Below are 24000 nucleotides of genomic sequence, written 5' to 3'. Positions count from 1 at the left end.
CCCATTCGTCAAACCCTTCATCAGCTACTTTTCCCAAAACAATAGACTAAAAGGGATTTTTGTTTTTTATCCCTACAGACAGTGGGTTCAGTGGGAGTTTTACAGATGCAGTAAAAGGCTTTCCATTTGTTTTGCGAATTAATTATTTCCGAGTTGGAATTGATTACCCCTGTGGCTAATTATTGCGTCACCTCACTCTGTGATGTTAAACTGTGGATTTGCCACGTATGCGGTGTCGTCCGCTGTTCCACCTGGAGCACCTAAAAATCAGCTCGGATTTCTGAGGGACCCTCCAATCGTCTCTGATTACCTCTGTGGGAACGATTCCTACGGGTGGTGGAAAACCTTCTGATAGCTTGTTCACGTGACCATTTATTAAAATGTGAGAGCGCTGAGACTGAAGCCCTGATTTTAACCTCCTCCCCCACCCCACGGAGAATTCAGAGTTCGGCTATTTTAACTCCTGGGTGGGCCGCATTTAAATAGCGCTGAACTGTCTCCCACCTGAAGCTAGCAGGAATGACGTCAATGCCGGCAGTCAGGAGCGGGAATCAGGGCGGGAGCGTGATGCCGTTGGTGACCATGGAAACGGACTCAGGCAAGGCAAGTCAACAAGGAGGAGCTAGTCTGGACTGATCACGGCCAGAAATGGGGGGGGGCGGGGGAAGAGAAGAGCGGGGAATAGGAGACCCAAGGTTTTCCTGTTGGGTCAGGAGGAGTATGAAAAGTAGTCACAAGCCGTAACGCGCCAGATGAAGCTCAGGTGAGTATTCATTTTTTTCAAATTTTGCTAAGGTTCCTTGTGGCCCAGTCGCATTCCTGCTCCCCACTCCCAGGCCACAAGGAAGCCTGCCAAAATTTGAAAAAAAATGACTACTCGCCTGAGACTCTTCTGGTGTGCTGATGCTCACGACTACCTTTCGGTGGTGGTGACCCCGAGTGAATCGCACATTTCATAGTTAAAATTAAATTCTGGCCTGACATTTCACTATTTCTGAGGCCCCTGCCTCTATGCTCCTGAACACCCAGGACGGTAAAATAGGTAACGCCATGGGAAACAGAGTGGGTTGCACCAGGCCACTATTTTAACGCATCGTTTCCGCCGGGTAGGCGGGGTTTTAAAAAAAAAAAAATCGGGGCTTCCGCAGTGCCGGCGTGCAATTCAACAGCAGGTGGCATTACAGCAAAGTCCAACGCTTTTCTGGCCTGATATTCACACAGGAGTACTTTGCAGCAGAAGTCAGTGGATAATGATTCGGTCTGCGAACGTCGGCTGATTTCTCGCCGCTCCTCACCAACCTCCCCCACCACGGCGGCTAACTGTAGCGCCAACCCCCCCAGCATGACCCACGCCAACGCCAACCCCATCAGCACAGGCCGCAGATTGCAGCTGCGTCCATCTCCTGGCTTGCTTCCCCAATAACCTGGGCCATTATCTACTGACACATCTGATTTTAACTTCAGGTGAACTCCCCGCTCAGGCCAGAGTTAAAATTACAGTCGGGTCTCTATGACGTCATCGGGCCGCAACATGCATATGTAAAGAAGGGGCCTGTTGGCTCCGGGCTCAGGAGAGCAGGTTAAAATTTCAGCTGTTGTGATCATGCCGGTTTTTAGACAGGCAAGAGCCGGGGCAATTTTAACTGCCCACCCACCAATTCTGCTGAGCGAGTAGAGTTAAAATCACTGCTGCTTTAGAAATCCTATTTTTTTTTTAAATAACTACTAGAAAGGGAAGAGTTAAAAACAAAATCCAGCTACAAGTCTGATGTGATCGTCTGTACGGCAAGTGATTAGTCATGGTGCAATATCCTGTGAATTGTCACACCTTTTTCTGAGAATTCGTTCTCGGGCCGTGGGCCAAACTAGTACGGCTGCATTTATTGCCCGCCCCTCATTGCCCCTCTGAGAAGGCGCCGTGATTTTCCGCCTGTATCCCCGCAGTGTTACATTAAGAAGTGGTGAGCATACTGTTTCCAGAACAGATGGCAATGGTAACAAATCATTTGCCATAATCATCTGCCATTCTCATTTTTACAAGTACTTCCTTTGCAAAAAGTGATTTTTGTTTAGCATTACATTTTACGCCACAGTTTATTGCCCCTGACGGCAGTATTTAAATAGTATTATTTTAATCGAAATATATTCAGCTGTCAAACTGACTGCCATTTCATCATATAACCTGAGCTGTCATTTCTCATCCACAATTAGTGTACAGAATTATAGCAGTCAATCCAGGATGATTGTTTTTTCCCTTTGATTTCGTAAATACTATCCCAAGTTATAATAATTACTTCTTCCCATATGAAATTCAACACTGATGTAACACAGACAAAAGGGGCCAGAGACAAACTGCCATTCTGCTTTAATTAATTTGCATTTTTATTAATTACTGAAATAGGTTTTTGTTCCAACTGCGGAAAACTAAAATGGTTTGAAAAGAAAAAAAAAGCACAAAAATGGCAGTCTGCCTAAAAAATAAAGCAATTTATCTGGCATTAATCCGCAATAATGAATGCACAGTGAAAGACACACAGGAAAAAGAAGTGCTTAATCTCTTCATAATGAATACTTCATGAGTGTACTTCAATCGAACAATATTCAGACGCAAATAATGCCGAGGTGATTTTACACCTGTTTCTTATTCTGAGCCAGTGAGTGTACAGCTGTAATTCTCCACCTCTGCTTGAAGGGGCAAACAGTGGATCTTGAGTGCATGTCCCTAAAATGAGGGAGAGTGTGTCATAGAATCATAGAAATTTAAGGCATAGAAGGCGGCCATTCGTGTCTGTGCTGAACACTGCCCAGCTGCAGTCACTGGATAGTGATCGGAAGCAAGAACCCTGGATGACTATTTATTCATAGAATCATAGAAGTTTACAGCACAGGAGGCGGCCATTTGGCCCATTGTTTTCTGTACCGGCTGAAAAACAGCTATTCAGCCTAATGCCACTTTCCAGCTCTTGGCCCGTAGCTTTACAGGGCACTTCAAGTGTGTCACATATGTGGACTTGTATTTACCCTGTACAGCCACTGGAGGACTCATCCCCCGGAGTCACAAGGGATCCCATAATCCCTTGGGAGCACAGGTACTGAAGAAGGCTTCAGAGGTTGGGGAGGCTCCCTGGAGACCTGCAATAAAAGACTAAGATCACTTTACTTTGAGCTCAGTCTGACTCTTTCTCTATACACAACTGGCGACGAGATACAGATAGCGAACCCAAAGATGCAGAGAACAGTGGGCATCCTGGAGAAATTTTCGGAGGGAGATGATTGGGAAACTTTTGTGCAGCGACTTGACCAATACTTCGTGGCCAACGAGCTAGGTGGGGAAGAGAGCGCTGCCAAACGAAGGGTGATCCTCCTCACCATCTGTCGGGCACCAACGTATGGCCTCATGAAGAATCTGCTCACTCCAGCGAAACCCATGGAGAAATCGGACGATGATTTGTGCACACTGGTCCAAGAGCATTTGAACCCGAAGAAAAGCATTCTGATGGCAAGGTACCGGTTCTACACCTACAAAAGGTTTGAAGCTTTGAAGGTCAGGAAGTGGCGAGTTATGTCACTGAGCTAAGACGCCTTGCAGGACATTGCAAATTTGAAGGACATTTGGAGCACATGCTCAGAGACTTTTTCGTACTTGGCATTGGCCACAAAACCATACTTCGCAAACTTTTGACTGTAGAGACCCCAACCTTGAGTAAGGCCATAGCGATAGCCCAGGCATTCATAGTCACCAGTGCCAATATGAAGCAAATCTCTCAGCCCACAAGTGCTGCTACAAGTACTGTGAACAAAGTGACGTTGTTTTCGAATCGTAACGTACAGGGCAAGTCACACATACCTGCAGCTGCACGTCCACAGATGTCTCAGAGTCCACCATCAAGGGTGATGAATGCAAGGCCATTAACACCTTGTTGGCGCTGCGGGGGTGATCATCATTTCCATTCATGCCGATTCAAAGGGTATGTTTGCAAGGGCTGTGGAACAATGGGACACCTCCAACGAGTGTGCAAGCTGCTAAGCCTGTTAAACCTGAAAACCACCATGTTGCAGAGGAGGATCACGACGAAACAGAGCCTCAGATCGAGGAGGCAGAGGTACATGGGATACACACATTCACCACGAATTGTCCCCCGATAATACTGAATGTTGAACTAAATGGACTCCTGGTGTCAATGGAGCTGGACACGGACGCGAGCCAGTCCATCATGGGCAAAAAGACCTTTGAAAGGTTGTGGTGCAACAAGGCCTCAAGGCCAGTCTTAACTCCAATTCGCATGAAACTAAGAACTTGCACAAAAGAACTGATTCCTGTAATCGGCAGTGCTACCGTAAAGGTTTCCTACGATGCAGCATTGTACAAGCTACCACTCTGGGTGGTACCGGGCGATGGTCCCACGCTGCTCGGCAGGAGCTGGCTGGGAAAGATACGCTGGAACTGGGGCGACATCCGAGCGCCATCACCCGCTGACGACACTTCGTGTACCCAGGTCTTAAACAAATTTCCTTCGCTGTTCGAACCAGGCATCGGGAAATTCCAAGGAGTAAAAGTGCAGATCCACCTAATTCCGGGGGCGCGACCCATCCATCACAAGGTGAGAGCAGTACCGTACATGATGAGAGAAAGGGTGGAGATCAAGCTAGACCGGCTACAAAGAGAGGGCATCATGTCACCGATCGAGTTCAGCGAGTGGGCCAGTCCTATTGTCCCAGTCCTCAAGGGAGACGGCACCGTCAGAATCTGTGGCAATTACAAAGTAACTATCAATCATTTCTCCCTGCAGGACCAAAAGCCGACAACCTCTTTGCAATGCTGGCAGGTGGACAGACGTTCACGAAGCTGGATCTGACTTCAGCCTACATGACGCAGGAACTGGAGGAATCATCGAAGGCCCTCATCCACATCAACACGCACAAGGGTCTTTTTGTTTATAACAGATGCCTGTTTGGAATCCGATCAGCGGCGGCGATATTCCAGAGAAACATGGAAAGTTTACTGAAGTCGGTCCCGCACACCGTGGTCTTCCAGGACGACATCATGGTCACAGGTCGGAACACAGTCGAGCACCTGCAGAACCTGGAGGAGGTTCTGAGTCGACTCAACCGTGTGGGGCTTCGGTTAAAACGCTCGAAGTGCGTTTTCCTGTTGCCTGAAGTGGAGTTCCTGGGAAGGAGGGTTGCAGCAGACGGCATCAGGCCCAACAACGCGAAGACGGAGGCAATCGAGAACGCACTGAGGTCACAAACGTGACGGAGCTGCGGTCGTTTCTGGGACTCTTGAACTACTTTGGTAACTTTTTACCAGGTCTCTCAGCACACTGTTAGAACCACTACATGTCTTACTATGAAAAGGAGGTGAATGGGTTTGGGGCAAAAGCCAAGAAAATGCCTTTGTAAAAGCGAGAAAATTGTTATGCTCAAACAAATTGCTTGTGTTGTATGATCCATGTAAGCGTTTGGTACTAGCATGTGATACATCGTCATATGGCGTCGGGTGTGTATTGCAACAAGCTAATGATTTCAGGAAACTGCAACCGGTTGCTTATGCATCCAAGAGTCTGTCTAAGGCCGAGAGAGCCGACAGCATGATTGAAAAAGAAGCGTTTGGGTGTGTCTATGGGGTAAAGAAAATGCATCAATACCTGTTTGGGCTAAAATTAAAATTGGAAACTGACCATAAGCCACTTATATCCCTGTTTTCCAAGAGTAAAGGGATGAATACCAAAGCATCAGACCCGCATCCAGAGATGGGCACTCACGTTGTCCGCATACAACTATGCCATTCGCCACAGGTCAGGCACAAAACTGCACCAAAGCTCTCAGTAGGCTGCCATTTCCCACCACGGGGGTGGAAATGGCGCAGCCCGCAAATCTAGCCATGGTTATGGAAGCATTTGAGAGTGAGCAATCACCCGTCACTGCCCGGCAGATCAAAACCTGGACAAGCCAAGACCCCTTATTATCTCTAGGCAAAAGCTGTGTGCTTCACGGGAACTGGTCCAGTGTCCCATTGGAAATGCAGGAAGAGATAAAGCCATTCCAGCGGCGCAAAGATGAAATGTCTATACAGGCAGACTGCCTTCTGTGGGGCAATCGAGTAGTGGTCCCCAAGAAGGGCAAAGACATCTTCATCAATGATCTCCACGCTACCCACCCAGGCATCGTAATGATGAAAGCGATAGCCAGATCCCACGTGTGGTGGCCCGGTATCGATGCGGAATTAAAGTCCTGCATTCACAGATGTAATACATGCTCGCTGTTAAGCAATGTACCTAGGGAAGCACCGCTAAGTTTATGGTCTTGTCCCTCCAACCATGGTCTAGGGTGCACGTCGACTATGCAGGCCCATTCTTGGCTAAAATGTTCCTTGTGGTTGTAGACACGTACTCCAAATGGATTGAATATGAGATAATGTCAGCTAGCACGTCCGCTGCCACGACTGAAAGACTGCAGGCCATGTTTGCAACTCACGGCTTACCCGATGTCCTGGTGAGCGACAACGGGCCATGTTTTACCAGTGCCCCGTTTAAACCAGCATCCAATGGTCAGGCAGAGAGAGCAGTGCAAACCATCAAGCAAGGCTTGAAGAGGGTAACTGCAGACTCGCCTATCCCGAGTCCGACTTAGCCACCGCACGAGACCCCACTCACTCACTGGGATCCCACCTGCTGAACTTCTCATGAAAAGAGCATTTAAGACAAGGCTCTCGTTAGTTCACCCTGATCTACGTGAAAGGTAGAGAGCAGTGGCTTCAATAAAGTGCATACTATGATAGTGCAAATGTATCACGCGAGATTGAAGTCAATGATCCTGTATTTGTATTAAGTTATGGACAAGGTCCCAAGTGGCTTCCCGGCACTGTCGTGGCCAAAGAGGGGAGTAGGGTGTTTCGGGTCAAACTTTCAAATGGACTCATTCACCAGAAACACTTGGACCAAATCAAACTCAGATTTACGGACCATTCTGAGCAACCCACCTCCTTCGGACTATCCTGAGCAACCCACCTTGGACCCCACCTTTTCTGATCCCCCAACATACACACCAGTGGCACCACGGTTGACCACGAAGCAGAACCCATCATCCACAGTAGCCCTGCAGGGCCCAACACACCAGGCAGCCCAGCAAGGCCAGCTGCACAGCAGCCCAGCGAGGGCCCAATAAATGATTCAACAACACCAGCTTTCACACTGAGACGATCAACTAGTGCAAGAAGGGCCGCAGATCGACTCACATTGTAAATAGTTACACTGTTGACTTTGGGGGGGGGAATGTTGTTATATATGTGGACTTGTATTTACTCTGTACAGCCACCAGAGGGCTAATTCCCCAGAGTCCCAAGGGATCCCATAATCCCTTGGGAGCACAGCTACTTAAGAAGGCATCACAGGTTGGAGAGGCACTCTGGAGACCTGCAATAAAAGACTGCGGTCACACTTTACTTTGAGCTCACAGTGTTCAGTCTGACTCTTTCTCTATACACAACAAAGTGCATATCCTCGTACTTTGTAAATGCAATGAGTGTTTCTGCCTCTACTGCCATCTCAGGTAATGAGTTGCAGACCTCCACCACCCTCAGAGTAAAAAAATTTCTCCTCAACTCCCCTCTAATCCTTCTACCGGATACTTTAAATCTATGCATCCCGGTTATTGACCTTCCTAGGCCCTCCTGTCCACTCTATCTAAGCCCCTCATAATTTTATACACCTCAATTGTGTCTCCCCTCAGCCTCCTCGGTTCCAAAGAAAACAATCTCAGCATATCCAATCTTTGCTCATGGGTAAAATTCTCCAGTCCTGGCAACATCCTCGTAAATCTCTTCTGTACCCTCTCTAGTGCAATCACATCATTTCTGTAATGTGGTGATCGGAACTGTACACAGTACTCTAGCTGTGGCCTAACCAGTGTTTTATAAAGTTCTAGCATAACCTCCTGCTCTTACATTCTATGCCTTGGCTAATAAAGGAAATATCCCTTGTGCCTTCTTACTTGCCTTATCTACCTTCAGGGATCTGTGGACCTGCACTCCAAGGTCCCTTTGTTCCTCTACACTTCTCAGTATCCTACCACTTAATGTGTATAAAAGAAGGGAAAGAGTGTCTGTGAATTGTGCTGATGGGGGAAAAGCATGGGTGTCGCAAAATTATCTTATTACCAATATGAAAAGGCTTGTGAAGCCCTGATGTATGGAAACCAACAATATTTCACAAATCAAGTTAAATTATACAGTGTTGTCATCAACCTAATTTTATGGGTTGGTACAATAGACAAGATGAAAATTCACTCAAGAATGCACACTTGAAACCTGGACCAATACACTGCTTGTGCGATCACTTCAAGTTACTCCCATCACCAGTGACAGACTCGGAACCAACAATACTTCACCCTGACTCAAAATTCTCTCAACCCATGATTGGAAGGATATGGACCGCAGTTTAACAGTAGAACTTGGTGCTTTTTCCGTAGCCTCAGTATGAATACGTCACCCATCCACCATTGCACTTTGCTAAAACCCTGTAATAGTAAACAAAGTTAACTCATTCAGCCTCACCAGATAAGGCAGCAGCTTTAAAGGGGAAGAGGTGCTTTGCAAGGGGATGCGCAGCCAGGTTCGGGATTGCAGAAAGCTTCCATGTTCAAGCCTCCATGCCAGTCACTGGGGAATTGTTTTTCTTGTTGGAAAGCAACCTTCTGCGGCACAAGCTTTTCCCCGGTGGTTTCATCACACAAACATCTGCATTTTATTTATAGTTTCAAAAGGGACAAGCCGAACTGTGCAGTGAGCATGTCATTCTGTGCTCAACAATCGGTAAACATCGTGAAGTGCCTCAAGACTCTCCTGCTGTGGGTTTATCGCCAACAGCGTGCTTTACTGTTGATGGTCAGCCCGCTATGTAACAGAAGCTGATGGCAGAGATGGTGAGCTCCAACAAAAACAGATTAGAGGGTACAGTAGCACAGTGGTTATGTTACCGGACTAGTGATCCAGAGGCCTGGACTCATAATCCTGAGACTGGAGTTCAAATCCCACCTCAGCAGCTGGGGGAATTTAAATTCAGTTAATTAAATAAATCTGGAATTAAAAAGCTAGTGCCAGTAATGGTGGCCATGAAACTGTCAGGTTGTTGTAAAAACCCAACTGGGAAGGAAATACATAAGAAATAGGAGCAGGAGTCGGCCATACGGTCCCTCGAGCCTGCTCCGCCATTTAATATGATCATAGCTGATCCGATCATGGACTCGGGTTCACTTCCCTGCCTGCTCCCCATAAACCCCTTATTCCCTTACCCGGTCTGGCCTGTATGTGACTTCAGACCCACAGCGATGTGGTTGACTCTTAACTGCCCGAGCAAGCCACTCAGTTGCACCAAACCGCTACGACAAAGTCAGCACTGTAGGAGTACTTTCAATACCACCTTCTCAAGGGAAATTAGGGATGGGCAATAAATGCTGGCCTTGCCAGCACCACCACATCCCACGAATGAATACATTGAATATACAAGGAGGCGGGGGAGTGATGAGTGCCTATTAATTGCTGACGGCAGACTGATGCAGAGAACTGAACCCCAACAAAACAAATTACATACACCTCAACCACTTCCTGCAGTAGCGAACTCCAAATTCTAACCACTCTGACCAAATTTCTCCTTATTTTCCTATTGGACTTATTAATGACGATATTGTATTTATGGCCAAAAGGAAAATACTGCAGATGCTGGAAATCCGAAATAAAAATATAAAATGCTGAAAATATTCAGCAGTCAGGCAGTATCTGTGGAGAGAGAAAGTGAGTTAACGTTTCACGTTGATAATCTTTCATCAGCCGAAAGGTCATCGACCTGAAACGTCAACTCTGTTTCTCTTTCCAGATACTGCCCAGCCTGCTGAGTATTTCCAGCATTTTCTGTTTTTACTTTGTATTTATGGCCCCTAGTTTTGGAGCCACTTTTGACTTGTATTTATATAGCACCTTTCATAACCACCAGATGTCTCAAAGCACTTTCCAACCAATGAAGTACTATTGGAGTGTAATCACTGTTGTAATGTGGGAAACGCAGCAGCCAATTTGCACACAAGCTCTCAAAACAGCAAAATGATAATGACCAGATTCATCTGTTTTTTGTTATGTTGGTTGAGGGATAAATATTGGCCAGGATACCAGGGATAACTCTCCTGCACTTCTTTGAAATAGTGCCCTGGGATTTTTTTACATCCACCTGAGGGAGCAAACGGGGCCTCGGTTTAACATCTCATCTGAAAGACGGCACCTGCGACAGTGCAGCAATCCCTCAGTTCTGCACTGGAGTGTCAGCCTAGATATATGTGCTGAAGTCCCTGGAGTGAAAATTTAACCCACAACCTTCTGACTCAGAGGCGACAGTGCTACCCACTGAGACACAGCTGACACATGCCACATAAAGACCAAAGTCATTGTCTTCTGTCCCCGCTACAAACTCCATTCCCTAGCCACTGACTCCATTTGTCTACCTGCCAACTGTCTGAGGCCGAACCAGTCTGCTTGCAACCATGGTGCCGTATTTGACACCGAGATGAGTTTCCGACCACATATTCGCACCATCACTAAGACTGTCTATTTCCACCTCCGTAACATCGCCCAACTCTGCCCCTGCCTCAGCTCATCTGCTGCTGAAATCCTCATCCATGTCTATGTTACCTTAGACTCTTGTCCGGCCTCCCATCTTCCACCCTCTGTGAACCTGAGGTCCTCCAAATCTCTGCTGCCCGTGTCCTAACTTGCACCAAGTCCCGTTCACCCATCACCCTGTCCTCACTAACCTACAGTGACTCCTGGTTAATCAACGCCCCGATTTTAAAATTATCATCCTTGTTTTCAAATCCCTCCATTTCCTCACCCCTCCTTATCTTTGTAATCTCTTCCAGCCCTGCAATCCCCTCAGATCTCAGTTTTCTGCCAATTCCGGCCTCTTGAACAACCCCGATTTTAATCGCTCCACAATTGGTAGCTGCGCCTTCAGCTAGCAAGGCCTAAGATCAGAAATGCCCTCCTTAAACCTCCTCACCTCTCTACCTCTCTCCCCTTCTTAAAACCGACTTCTTTGATCAAGTATCTGCCCCAATATCTCCTATGTGGCTCGGTGTCAAATTTGGATTGAACGTGAATGTCTGAGATTTAAAAGGTTATTCTCGCAGCACATTTTAATGGCATCATTCGGCGTTCTAAATACATTAATATTTTTTTTAAATATGCAAAGCTGAAGTGCTTCCTCTATATTAAAAGTAGGGGTTGTTCACAATACAGTAGTTATTCCAAAGCTTTGAGCAAGGAAATAATTAAGTTGCCGCATACAATTTATCTGCGGCAGGAGACCCCTTTAGCTGTCACATCCGAGTCTTGACCCAGTCAGTTAACTGCACAATTTGCCTCAGTGTGTGGCGAGTTCTGCCTCACGCTCACTGTACCTCAGATAAAAAGTTACCTGAAATGAACAGCATGAACCAGCTGCTGGAAGCAAGGCATCACGACAGTACAGAAGCTCCATGAGGAACATAAGAACATAACTCCATTAGAAAGGGCTACTTTATAAATGCGATTTTTAGTTACCTATCGAAAAGAGCATTGCAATTAAAACTCAAATTGAACCCTCTACTTGTTAAAAGCTCATAGATACTAACCCATACCAACAAGACTGATCTCACAAACTCCAGTTTTCTTCAATTACAGTGAGGAGCAGGTCAGAAGTCGCCACTATTTCTAATCACTTTGGGTAACAGTATAAGATGTCGGAAATGGTAGCATAGTGGCAATGTTACTGGACTAGTAATTGGACTAATGATCCAGAGACATGAGTTCAAATCCCACCACGGCAGCTGGTGAATTTAAATTCAGTTAATTAAATAAATCTGGAATAAAAGGCTAATACCATCATCATCATCATAGGCAGTCCCTCGGAATCGAGTTCTTTGGTGGCTGAATAGTCCAATACAAGAGCCACAGACCCTGTCACAGGTGGGACAGGCATTCGTCGGGGGAAGGAGGGGGTGGGACTGAATTGTTGCATGCTCCTTCTGCTGCCTGCACCTGACCTCTTCACGCTCGCAGCGTTGAGATTCGAAGAGCTCAACGCCCTCCCGGATGCACTTTCTCCACCAAGGGCGGTCTTCATCCAGGAACTCCCAGGTGTCAGTGGTGATGTCGCACTTTACCAGGGAGGCCTGGAGGGTGTCCTTGTAACATTTTCGCTGCTCACCTTTGGCTCGTTTGCCGTGAAGGAGCTCCGCATAGAGCAATTGCTTAGGGAATCTCATGTCTGGCATGCGAACTATGTGGACTGCCCAGCGAAGTTGATCGAGTGTGGTCAATGCTTCAATGCTGAAGATGTTAGCCTGGGTGAGGACACTGATGTTGCGCCTGTCCTCCCAGGGGATTTGCAGGATCTTGCGGACACATCATTGGTGATATATCTCCAGCGACTTGAGGTGTCTTCTGTACATCATCCATGCCTCTGATCCATACAGGAGGGTAGGTATTATTACAGCCCTGTTAACCAGGAGCTTGGTGGTAGATTTGAGGGCCTGATCTTCGAACACTCTTTTCTTCAGGCGGCCAAAGGCTGCACTGGAGGCGGTGTTGAATCTCCGCATCAATGTCTGCCTTTGTTGATAAGAGGCTTCCGAGGTATGGGAAATGGTCCACGTTATCATTAACGATGACCATGAAACTACCAGATTGTTGGAAAAACCCAATTGGTTCACTACTGTCCTTTAGGGAAGAAAATCTGCCATCTTTACCTGGTCTGACCTATATGATTGACTCTTAACAGCCCTCTGAAATGGCCGAGCAAGCCACTCAGTTGTAAGAAACGCCTACGAGAACTGCAGCGGTTCAAGACGGCGGCTCACCACCATCTTCTCAAAGGCAATTAGGGATGGGCAATAAATGCTGGCCTGAGCAGCAACGCCCAAATCCCAAGAACGAATTTAAAAAAAATATATTGATTTAATTTCATTCATAAGTGCTTGAATTCAATTTCAAATCAGAATAGACTTGTTCCCTTTCATATATTTCCCCCATCTATATATACACTTTTTAAATAGTGTTTGAATTTTCCTGACTTTGAACAGCACGTCTCCATGTCACGTGACTCACAGCTAGAAATTTAAATCCAACCTGCCGCTGTACGAAAATGCTGCGAGCATCCCAAAAATGTAGTCCCATTCAATCGCGGTGTTGCTTTGCACCAAGTTGGATAAGTTTGCAGTTCACCACTGACTGCATCTACCGGGCACTGCTCTGGGTTCAGTGGCACCCTTGGACACTGCGATGCTGTTTGCTTGTTAGGTTTGTTCTTTATTTCTATCGCGCTCTTGCTTGCTTGACCTGCATGTAGCAGACCCTGCCAGGCACTCAAGGGGAGGCGAACGCACAGCCTGTGGCGACAGCCAAGCCGAAAGCAGCCAATCCGGATTCCAGCTCTGCTCTCAGTGCATGTTAACCACTCATGTTCCAAGGCTCAGATTATGGGGAACGATATCTCAATATTACAGGATAACCAAACTCCTGACTGATCTTTCGGGGATTCAGTTACAAAATACTCCGGAATCCTCTTTAAAATGTTGTGGGAAGCTCAGTACTCAAAAAAAAACTAGTTGAGAAACATGCCATTTTCCTCTCTCCTTTTTCGAGCATAACCAAAAAAAAAATCATAATTTCCACAACATTGAGGGGATAATTTCATTTCACTTGCTTACCGGACGGAGGGACAGAGTTCATGGTTGTCACACTTGCCCCTATCTAACGCCGACTTAACCAGCCACTGAATTCCACATCACAACTTTGTGTTTTATTCGTTCAATCTCTTTTCATTGCCATCCTCAAAGTGAGTGTTTATGACGGGTCATAAACAACTCGCATCAGTTCTTTCGGTGAAAAGAGGAAAGCTATTTTCATAAAAGACAAAGCACGGGGGAGCAACAGCCGGATCTGCTGCGGGGAAGTACCGCTGAACAAAAGGTCTGCAACAAGCCACGGAAAGTCAAAACAAATAAATGCCTGGATTTGATGAGCTATCACAAAAGCGGGAGCATCCCATTCCCAATTCAGAGTTTTCGTCCCCTGAAAAATTACTCGGAGACCCCTATTTTTCAGCTGAGTTAAAACACAACAGGGCAATGTGTGTATTTTTACTTCTGTCATTTGTGATGGAAAGCAATTGCGCTCATCTGCAAACACAATCCCCTTTTGCAATATTCTGTTGGTCGTGACACAAATTAAAAGGACCCCAGCCTCCCTATCTTAGCACGGAACTGAGATGGTTATAACCGTCACTGCGGGGTTATAAACGATCACTCTAGCTCAGGACCATTTAGCTGAAGTTAACAGTCCAACTTGGGACTGAGCAATCAGAGGCAGTCCCTGGAATCAAGAATGACTTGCTTCCACGCTAAAAAGTTCACAGGTGTTTCAATGAAGGACCCAACATTCCCGGTCCCAAACTACATGTTGAAGGGTGGAGGATGCCCGTGCATGGATTTTTTCTTTTTAAAACATGTGGTGGCCGTTGAACACCAGCCACCACACGGGTTTGACAGAGCTAGGTCTTGATCCAGTGGCAAGGATTGACCAAGTCGACTGGAGACCAGCTCTGCTGCACGGACCTAGTGCACACACATATTGCATATGATAGTCAGTACCGGTGGAATGGCACACAATTTCACACACACACAGTTCAATCCCACACCCTGACCCCTCCATCCCAATTGTGGGAATGTCCAATTTTTGCTGAAACTGCGCTAACGCAGGACGCTGCCACAGTGCAAAGAGCGTGCAGAAATCAAGCGCAAGCAGCGGAAAGAGCGTACAGCAAATCTGACCCTTGCTCCCTTACCCTCAACGACTATCTGTCCCACCTGTGACAGGGACTGTGGCTCTCGTATTGGACTGTTCAGCCAGGTTAGATGCAGGAAGAATGTTCCCGATGTTGGGGAAGTCAAGGACCAGGGATCACAGTCTGAGGATAAGGGGTAAGCCATTTAAGACTGCGATGAGGAGGAACTTCTTCACTCAGAGTTGTGAACCTGTGGAATTCTCTACCACAGAAAATTGTTGAGGCCAGTTCGTCAGATATATTCAAAAAGGGAGTTAGATGTGACCCTTACAGCTAAAAGGGATCAAGGGGTATGGAGAGAAAGCAGGAAAGGGGTACTGAGGTGAATGATCAGCCATGATCTTATTGAATGGTGGTGCAGGGCTCGAAGGGCCGAATGGCCTACTCCTGCACCTATTTTCTATGTTTCTAAGGACTTATTTTAAGCAAGTCTTCCTCGATTCTGAGGGACTGCCTATGATGATGATGCAAAGGGAGAGAGTCAGAGGGGAAAAGAAGGGAAGCTCTTATAGAGCGGCTTGTATGTCGAAGTTTCAGAGGGGCTGAGTCGCGGCAAAATTGACAGTCGCGGAAGAAATAATTCAAATGAAACCAGCGCGGAAGTAGGCGCAGCGTTGGAATGGGCGGCGCAGCAGCTGGTGGAGATGAGAATGACGGGCAACTTGCAGCGTGGACAGGGCAGCAGAGCCGCGCGGGTTAGCGCGGAGATCGGCGGCTGGGAGAGACAGGGGGGCACATCAACAACTGAGAGAGCGGGAGGGGAACAGTCTCCGCAACTCACCGGGCTGACAGTCCATTGCCTCGTCACCGCCGACATCCGTGGAGAAAATGAGAGAGAAAGTTTGGTGCGTGGAGTTTGTTGCTCGTCTGTCCCCGTCATGCCTCCAGGGGACTGTTGCCGAGAAGTATTCAGAGTTTGACTCCCCGCCGCCTGATACCGAGCTCTCTCTCTCTCCCCTCCCTGTCCCTTCTCTCAGTGAACCTACAGGCGACTGCAATACTCAGCCCCTTCTCTCTGTGAACCTACAGGCGACTGCAATACTCAGCCCCTTCTCTCTGTGAACCTACAGGCGACTGCAATACTCAACCCCTTCTCTCTGTGAACCTACAGGCGACTGCAATACTCAACCCCTTCTCTCTGTGAACCTACAGGCGACTGCAATACTCAACCCCTTCTCTCTGTGAACCTACAGGCGACTGCAATACTCAGCCCCTTCTCTCTGTGAACCTACAGGCGACTGCAATACTCAGCCCCTTCTCTCTGTGAACCTACAGGCGACTGCAATACTCAGCCCCTTCAGTGAACCTACAGGCGACTGCAATACTCAGCCCCTTCAGTGAACCTACAGGCGACTGCAATACTCAACCCCTTCAGTGAACCTACAGGCGACTGCAATACTCAGCCCCTTCAGTGAACCTACAGGCGACTGCAATACTCAGCCCCTTCAGTGAACCTACAGGCGACTGCAATACTCAGCCCCTTCAGTGAACCTACAGGCGACTGCAATACTCAGCCCCTTCTCTCTGTGAACCTACAGGCGACTGCAATACTCAGCCCCTTCTCTCTGTGAACCTACAGGCGACTGCAATACTCAACCCCTTCTCTCTGTGAACCTACAGGCGACTGCAATACTCAACCCCTTCTCTCTGTGAACCTACAGGCGACTGCAATACTCAACCCCTTCAGTGAACCTACAGGCGACTGCAATACTCAGCCCCTTCCCCAAACTCGCACCACACCTCGAGCCGGCTCGGCATCGCACCGGCAAGGCAAGGGCCAAGGTGAGGAGCAGCCCAGTGACAGCGGGAGCGGCGGCTGCGAGAGATCATTGTCTGCAAAACCATCCGGCCATTACAATGGGCTTTAAACACTGCCACTTGCAGCCAGCCACATACCCTTCGGCGATCTGAAAAGTGCGCACTTTAAAAAAAAAAGAGCGCTTTTTTTTTCATCTTTCGCCTTCGTCAATTAAGTTGTGTCCTTAAAAAGAGAGAGAGCGAGCGAGAGCTGAAACCGCTCTGCCCCTGCCGACTACAAGGCCTGTCATAATTCATTAATAACAGTGCTTCGCTCAGGCTTCCATTCAAGCGAGCAGCTTCCCCAACAAAACTGCTGAGTGGAACAGCAGCCTCTCCCGAGACATTGGGAGCGCTCTGCTGTGACTTAGCAGCATCTGTGCAGCCAATTGTGACTGGATGGACAGCATCAGTGACCTCTGACACAAGCCTGAAGTGGTGGTTGGTGGGTGGGTGACAATAACAAGAGGAGGAGATAAAGAAGAATGCTGCACACTGCTTTTGCCCACAAAACCCACTGCTGTACCTGATTTGCTGCCTCGACTGCCTGCTAGAGGTTGCAGTGACAAGTTGTATCCCATTCCCCCTCCCATGCTTCCATGAAGCCAACTTCTTAAAAAAAAATTGTTGACACTGAAGCCCACTTTCAGCAGTAAACAGTTCGGAGAGACAGCAAGTGGCTTAGATTCCGAGACCTGTCCAAATATCACTGCTATTACTTCACTTGAGATTCAGACTTCACAGTCAGATGAATAGACGGTGATACATGCTCATAGTTGTTTAAACTGCTGCCAACTGAGTCACAATCTCAGACTGCCGAGAATACCCAACACACAGTGTTGATCAAGTGTCTCCAGGACGGCATTTTATTCTCCCTATAAAAGGGGTAATAGCTGTCCTACAGGGCAGGTGAGTAATTACAGTAATATCCAGAAGGTGGTGGGGGTCTGGAACTCAAAGGGTGGTAGAATCTCGTCGCCGAGAGCATGCAGAAAGCAAACGCAGGCAGCGGAAGGAGTGTGCAGCAAACCAGACTCCCCACCCACCCTTTCCTTCAACGACTGTCTGTCCCACCTGTGACAGAGACTAATTCCTGTATTGGACTGTTCAGTCATCTAAGAACTCACTTTTAGAGTGGAAGCCAGTCTTCCTCGATTTTGAGGGACTACCTATGATGATGAGAGGCAGAAACCCTCACCACATTTAAAAAGGTACTTACATGTGCACTTAGAGCTGTAAGCTACAAGGCTACAGATCTAGTGCTGGAAGGTGTGATTAGACTGGGTAGCTCTTTTTCAACCACCACGGACACGCTGGGCCGAATGGCCTCCTCCTGTGTCGTTATTTTTCTATGATCTGAAACTTGCCTAGGCTGTTACCAGTAGCGATCGAGGCCTGTAAGCCTCTCTCGTTGCTTTCAAGGAAGCTATTTCAAGAGTTGTGCTGTTTTTTCTTTCCCTCCCCCTCCAACCCTGAAGGCCCAACCTCTTGTGTGGTACAGTTCAATGACTTCCACTATTCTTTCCTTTCCCCAGCAGGATGGCCAATTCTGTCCTTAATCGATGCTTACACGCTTAAAACTTCCCAGCGCAGTCACTGGATAGCGATCAGAAGCAGGAACCCTGGATGAGTATTTAGTCATAGAAATTTTCAGCACAGAAGGAGGCTATTCGGCCCATCGTGTCTGTGCCGGCTAAAGAAGTGCTATCCAGCCTAATCCCACTTTCCAGCTCTTGGTCCGTAGCCTTGTATATTACGGCACAAAGTGCATATCCAGGCACTTTTTAAATACGATGAGGATTTCTGCCTCTACCATTCTTACAGGTAGTGTGTTCCAGACCCCCAATGCCCTCTGGGTGAAAAAGGTTCTCCTCAACTTCCCTCTAATTCTTCTACCAATTACTTTAAATCTATGCCCCCTGGTTATTGACCCCTCTGCTAAGGGAAATAGGTCCTTCCTATCCACTCTAAGCTCCTCATAATTTTATACACCTCATAAGTCTACCTTCAACCTCCCCTGTTCCATTACTCCCTCACCCCCTGCCTCCCACTAGCACGGAGATGCTAAAGCCAGTTATAGCACCTTTTACAAGCACCAGGGATGAGGTCAGCTACCTCAGCACAGGCCAACTTTTCTAACCTGGAACCTTCTCGATTTGTATGGCCTTCCTGGGACCATATTGGACTGTGGCTATACTCACAGAGCCATCGAAGGAGTGGGTTCTGATTTTCTGGTTTAAACTGGTTGAAACTCTTGGCGAACAGCATTAATTAAAAGGTGACAAGACGAGCGGCCTGCAGGCATTGTGGAGCCTGCTGAACGAGCAGCTTATTTATAGCAAGAATTTCTATCCTGCAACCCAGAAATTGGTGACCTTTGCCCTCTGAACTTGCCCCTCAATTTCTGATGCATCATTGCCAGAGCATCTCGTGCACATAGAGCTCTTTGAGTGAACTACTTCCGAAACTGAATACATTTAATTAAAAATATATATTTTCTTTAAGTATAAATGCTAGTGTATCTGCTGCAGTGTTGCTCGTAGCTCGGCAGGCGATGTCCTATTTTACATCACTAGGCTATGTGAGGTACTGCTGCAGTGGGGGAGGGAGTCTTCAAATGAAATATCTACAACACACTTCAAATAAATTCTGATTTTTCAAATGAAACTGAACTGCATGGTATATAATCCCAAAGGCCAACCTCCACATATCACTAATGAATATTCAAACTCTAGTTCTGAATTGATGCTCCAAGTTCAGGAATTCCCTGCATAAACCTCCCCGCCTCTCTACTTCTCGTTCCTCCTTCCAAGACACTCCTTAAAACCTACCTCTTTGACCAAGCTTTTGGTCACCTGCACTAATTTCTACTTATGCGACTCATGTCAATTTTTTAATCTCCTAATACTCTTGTGAAGCGCCTTGGGACGTTTCACTATGTTAAAGGCGCTATATAAATACAAGTTATTGTATGATGATGTATGTTGTTGATGATGCTAGGACAACAAGATTAACTTTAGGTGCAAATTTCATTCCAGGGCTCATCAAAATGGCTTGGCAATATCCACCACTACACTGCGCATCGCACTTTCAACCTATCGGTCTCAAAACACTATTAAAACTCTCCCTTCCTCACTTGTCAAAACACCCAGTTTGCATCGTTTGAGAAGGATGGTTCAGAGAAGAACATTAGAAATAATTGACAGAGAGAGTAGATAGAAGAAGAGAACAGGAAGTTTCTGCCAGAGAAGCAATTTCTCTATAAACTAAAAAGATTGTCATTGAGTAAGCTACAAAAAAGTACAATGTTCTCACTGTCATCCAGAAAGAATTAAAGCTGAGATGTTTCATAAATAAATGCATCCAAGTGTGTAGAAAATTACCATTAAGTATTTTTGAAAGGGAAAGAAACCTCCAGGACTCTGGAACTGTGAATCACTTTCCTTTCATCAGCCCCATGGATTTAACCCTTCCCAAAAAGTTTCTCTGAAAAGAATCACAACTTAAAAGGACAAGAAAATGCATTCCTCTCAACCTTCCTTTAAAGAAAAGATATCACCTTGATACCTCTAACTTCTGAGGAAACAACATAATTTAAACAATATTTTAATTATTGGCACGGCCTGTATATTGTTGCCCATCCCTAATCGCCCTGAGATAGCGGTTTGATAGATGAGTGGCTTCCACATTGGACCCAGGATTCTTTCCCCAGAGGATACGAGTGAACCTGATGAGTATTTACAACAATCCAACAGCTTAATGGCCACTTATTCCTAAATTTCTTTGAACTGAATTCAAATTGTCAAATTGCTGTAGTGGGATTTGAACTCCGATTCCCTGGATTATTCGACCAGGCCCCTGGTTTACTGGTCCACTAATGTAACCAAATACACTATTGTGCCCAGTTACCTCTGGTGCCCCCAAAGATCTATCTTTGGCCCCCTCCTATTTCTCATCTACATGTTGCCCCTTGGCGACATCATCCGAAAACACGTCAGTTTCGACATGTACGCTGAGGACATCCAGCTCTAACTCGCCACTACTTTTCTCGACCCCTTCTCGGTCTCTAAATTGTCAGACTGCTTGTCCGACATCCAGTTCTGGATGAGCAGAAATTTTCTCCAATTCAATATTGGGAAGACCAAAGCCATTATTTTCGATCGCCGCCACAAACTCCGTTCCCCAGCCACTGACGACATCCCTCTCTCCAACTTCAGCCTGAGACTGAACCAGACTGTTCACAACCTTGATGTCATACTTGACCCTGAAATGACCTTTTGGCCACATATCCACAGCATAACTAAGACCGCCTATTTCCACCTCCGTAACATCGCCCGTCTCTGCCTCTGCCTCAGCTCATCTGCTGCTGAAGCCCTCATCCATGCCTTTGTTACCTCTAGACTGGACTATTCCAACACACTCCTGGCTGGCCTCCTACATAAGCTAAAGGTGATCCAAAACTCGTCTGCCCGTGTCTTAACTCGCACCAAGTCCTGCTCACCCATCATCCCTGGACTCACTGACCTACATTGGCTCCCGGTTAAGCAACATCTCGATTTCAAAATTTTCAACCTTGTTTTCAAATCCCTCCCGATCGCTGTAATCTCCTCCAGCCCCACAACATCACCCCCACCCCCCTCCCCACCTGTGATGTCTGCGCTCCTCTAATTCTGTCTGCTTGAGTATCCCTGATTATAATCGCTCAACGATTGGTGGCCGTGCCTTCTGTTGCCTCGGCCCCCAAGTTCTGTAACTCCCTGCCTAAACCTCTCCGCCTCTCTTTCCTTCTTTAAGACGCTCCTTAAAATATACCTCTTTGACCAAACTTTTGGTCACCTGCCCTAATTTCTCCTTATGCAGCTCGGTGTCAAATTTTTTATCTCATAATACTCCTGTGAAGTGCCTTGGGATGTTTCACTACGTTAAAGATGTTATATAAATACAAGTTGTTGTTGAGTTTACTTGTGGGTTCCCAAGCCACCCTGGTGATGTCGGTTACAGATTGGCCTGTAATGGTGCCATTAATGCTAGTCAAAGGGAGTCAAGGGTTATGGGGAGCGGGCAGGATCAGATCAGCCATGATCTTAGTGAATGGCGGAGGAGGCTCGAGGGGTCAAATGACCTCTCCTGTTCCTATTTCTTATGTATGTTAGTCAGAGCAAGTACTTCAGAGCAGTCTAAGGATTGAAGCAAAGGTGCTCCACCTGGAGAAACTATGACCAACTGAACGTGAAGCGATACCCAGGTGGTTAATGATTAATCCCCAGTCTGTGGGCCGACCTCAGCCAGGGTTATCAGTTGGACAGTTACAAACTAGCCTGAGCACCTCTGGGCTAGGGAGAGAAAAAGTCTTGCTTGCATTCCAGTAACCCTTGCTGCAAACTGCCTGTGTGTGGTTTATGTGCAGATGAGGATTATGTGTCTACATACATATTATTTATTTATACATTATATAGAAGAAAGACTTGCATATATACAGTGGCTTTCACAACCCCGGGACATCGCAAAGCGCTTTGCAGCCACTGAAGTGCAGTCACTGTTGTAAACAGTGCAGCATTTCCTCAGTACTGCTCGAGTCAGCCGAGATTTTATTTTACACTCAAGTCTCTGGGGTGGGACTTGAACCCACAACTTTCTGACTCAGAGGCAAGAGTGCTAGCCACTGAGCCATGGTTGACAAATATATACATGTGTGTGCGTATACACATTCGGTTGCCAGTATTCCGGCTCAAGTGCAAAGCCCTCCACAGTTAAATAGTCTGCTCCTGTGCTCACGTTAAGAGTGGACAGCAACTGTAAAATCATGCCCCAGCTTGACTCGACAGTGTCACTGTGATTGTAAAAAATACACAGACTCCAGGTAAAGAGATATCGGATCGTATAACACAGTTCCAAAGCACCGCGCCAGAATCAATTCACTCCCATTTTCTGGAATTCTTAATCCGCGTATAACTGTTATATACAGCGGAAACCCTGACCCAAGCAGAAAATCCTCCCCAATTATCTGCTTTTCAATGCTCAGCACACCAACAATGAATCTGCTGCCAAATCTCACCTAGAGACATTATTGCATTTTAAAAGTCTAATCACTTTTTGTGTTAAATGTTTTTTTTTTAAAGTGATCTCTGCAGACCCTGTGCTGACTGACTTGCTGAATGAATGATTAAATGGGCCGCACTACAAAGCTTTTCCAAACCGGTTTTTAAAAGATTATTCTGTTAATTTTCTTCCCTCTCCTGGTCAGCTCATCCTTGCTGGAATAAGGCCAACGGGTGCCAGTTGCTCTTCAGTTACTTATTGTCCGCTTATCTCTGTAACCTCGTACAGCCCCACATCCCTCCGAGATACCGGCGCTCCTCCAATTCTGGCCTCCTGAGCATCCCCGATTTTAATCGCTCAACCACTGGCAGCCGTGCCTTCAGCTGCCAAGCTCTGGAATTCCCTCCCGAAACCTCTCTGCAAATCTTTCCTCCTTTAAGATGCTCCTTAAAACCTACCCTTTGGTCATCTGTCCCAGTATCTCCTGATGTGACTCGGTGTCAAATGTTGTTTGAGAATGCTCTGGTGAAGCGCCTTGGGATGGTTTACTACATTAAAGGCGCTATATAAATACAGTTTGTTGTTGTGGCTCAGTGGTAGCGCTCTCGCCTCTAAGCCAGAAGGTTCAAGCCCCACTTCAAGACTTCCTCACACAATCTAGGCCAACAATTTAGAGTCTATTTCTGTCTTAAATTTATTCAATGTCCCAGCTTCCACAGCTCACTGGGGCAGCGAATTCCACAGATTTACAACCCTCAAAGAAATTTCTCCTCATCTCTCTTTTAAATGGGCGGCCCCTTATTCTAAGATTATGCCCCCTAGTTCTAGTCTCCCCCATCAGTGGAAACATCCTCTCTGCATCCATCTTGTCAAGCCCCCTCGAGCCTGCTCCGCCATTCAATATGATCATGGCTGATCCGATCATGGACTCAGGTCCACCTCCGTGCCCGCTCCCCATAACCCCTTATCCCCTTATTGTTTAAGAAACTGAATAAATTTAAGACAGAAATAGACAATGTCCCAGCTTCCACAGCTCTCTGAGGCAGCGAATTCCACAGATCCACAACCCTCAGAGAAGAAATTTCTCCTCATCTCAGTTTTAAATGGGCGGCTCCTTATTCTAAGATCATGCCCGCTAGTTCTAGTCTCCCCCATCAGTGGAAACATCCTCTCTGCATCCACCTTGTCAAGCCCCCTCATAATCTTATACGTTTCGATAAGATCATCTCTCATTCTTCTGAATTCCAATGAGGAGAGGCCCAACCTACTCAACCTTTCCTTATAAGTCAACCCC

At 46.8% G+C, this 24000-nt stretch overlaps 1 protein-coding gene across 7 annotated transcripts in view; it reads right to left on the bottom strand.

Annotated features, from left to right (window-relative positions):
* LOC139262996 (teneurin-3-like) overlaps positions 1 to 24000 on the bottom strand; it is a 924456-nt gene that overhangs the window by 302407 nt on the left and 598049 nt on the right. Inside the window, exon 1 of one of the 7 annotated variants that reach the window (XM_070878454.1) lies at positions 15652 to 15716. The exons of the other annotated variants lie outside the window; for them this stretch is intronic. Coding sequence (XP_070734555.1) covers positions 15652 to 15667 — 16 coding nt within the window. The 5' untranslated portion in view covers positions 15668 to 15716. Of the gene's footprint in view, positions 1 to 15651; positions 15717 to 24000 lie in introns of those variants that run through there. 7 annotated transcript variants of the gene reach the window in all.

Source organism: Pristiophorus japonicus, chromosome 1, assembly GCF_044704955.1.
Source record: "Pristiophorus japonicus isolate sPriJap1 chromosome 1, sPriJap1.hap1, whole genome shotgun sequence".
Classification (NCBI taxonomy): Eukaryota; Metazoa; Chordata; class Chondrichthyes; family Pristiophoridae; genus Pristiophorus; species Pristiophorus japonicus.
This window is presented reverse-complemented; position numbering and strand designations above follow the sequence as displayed.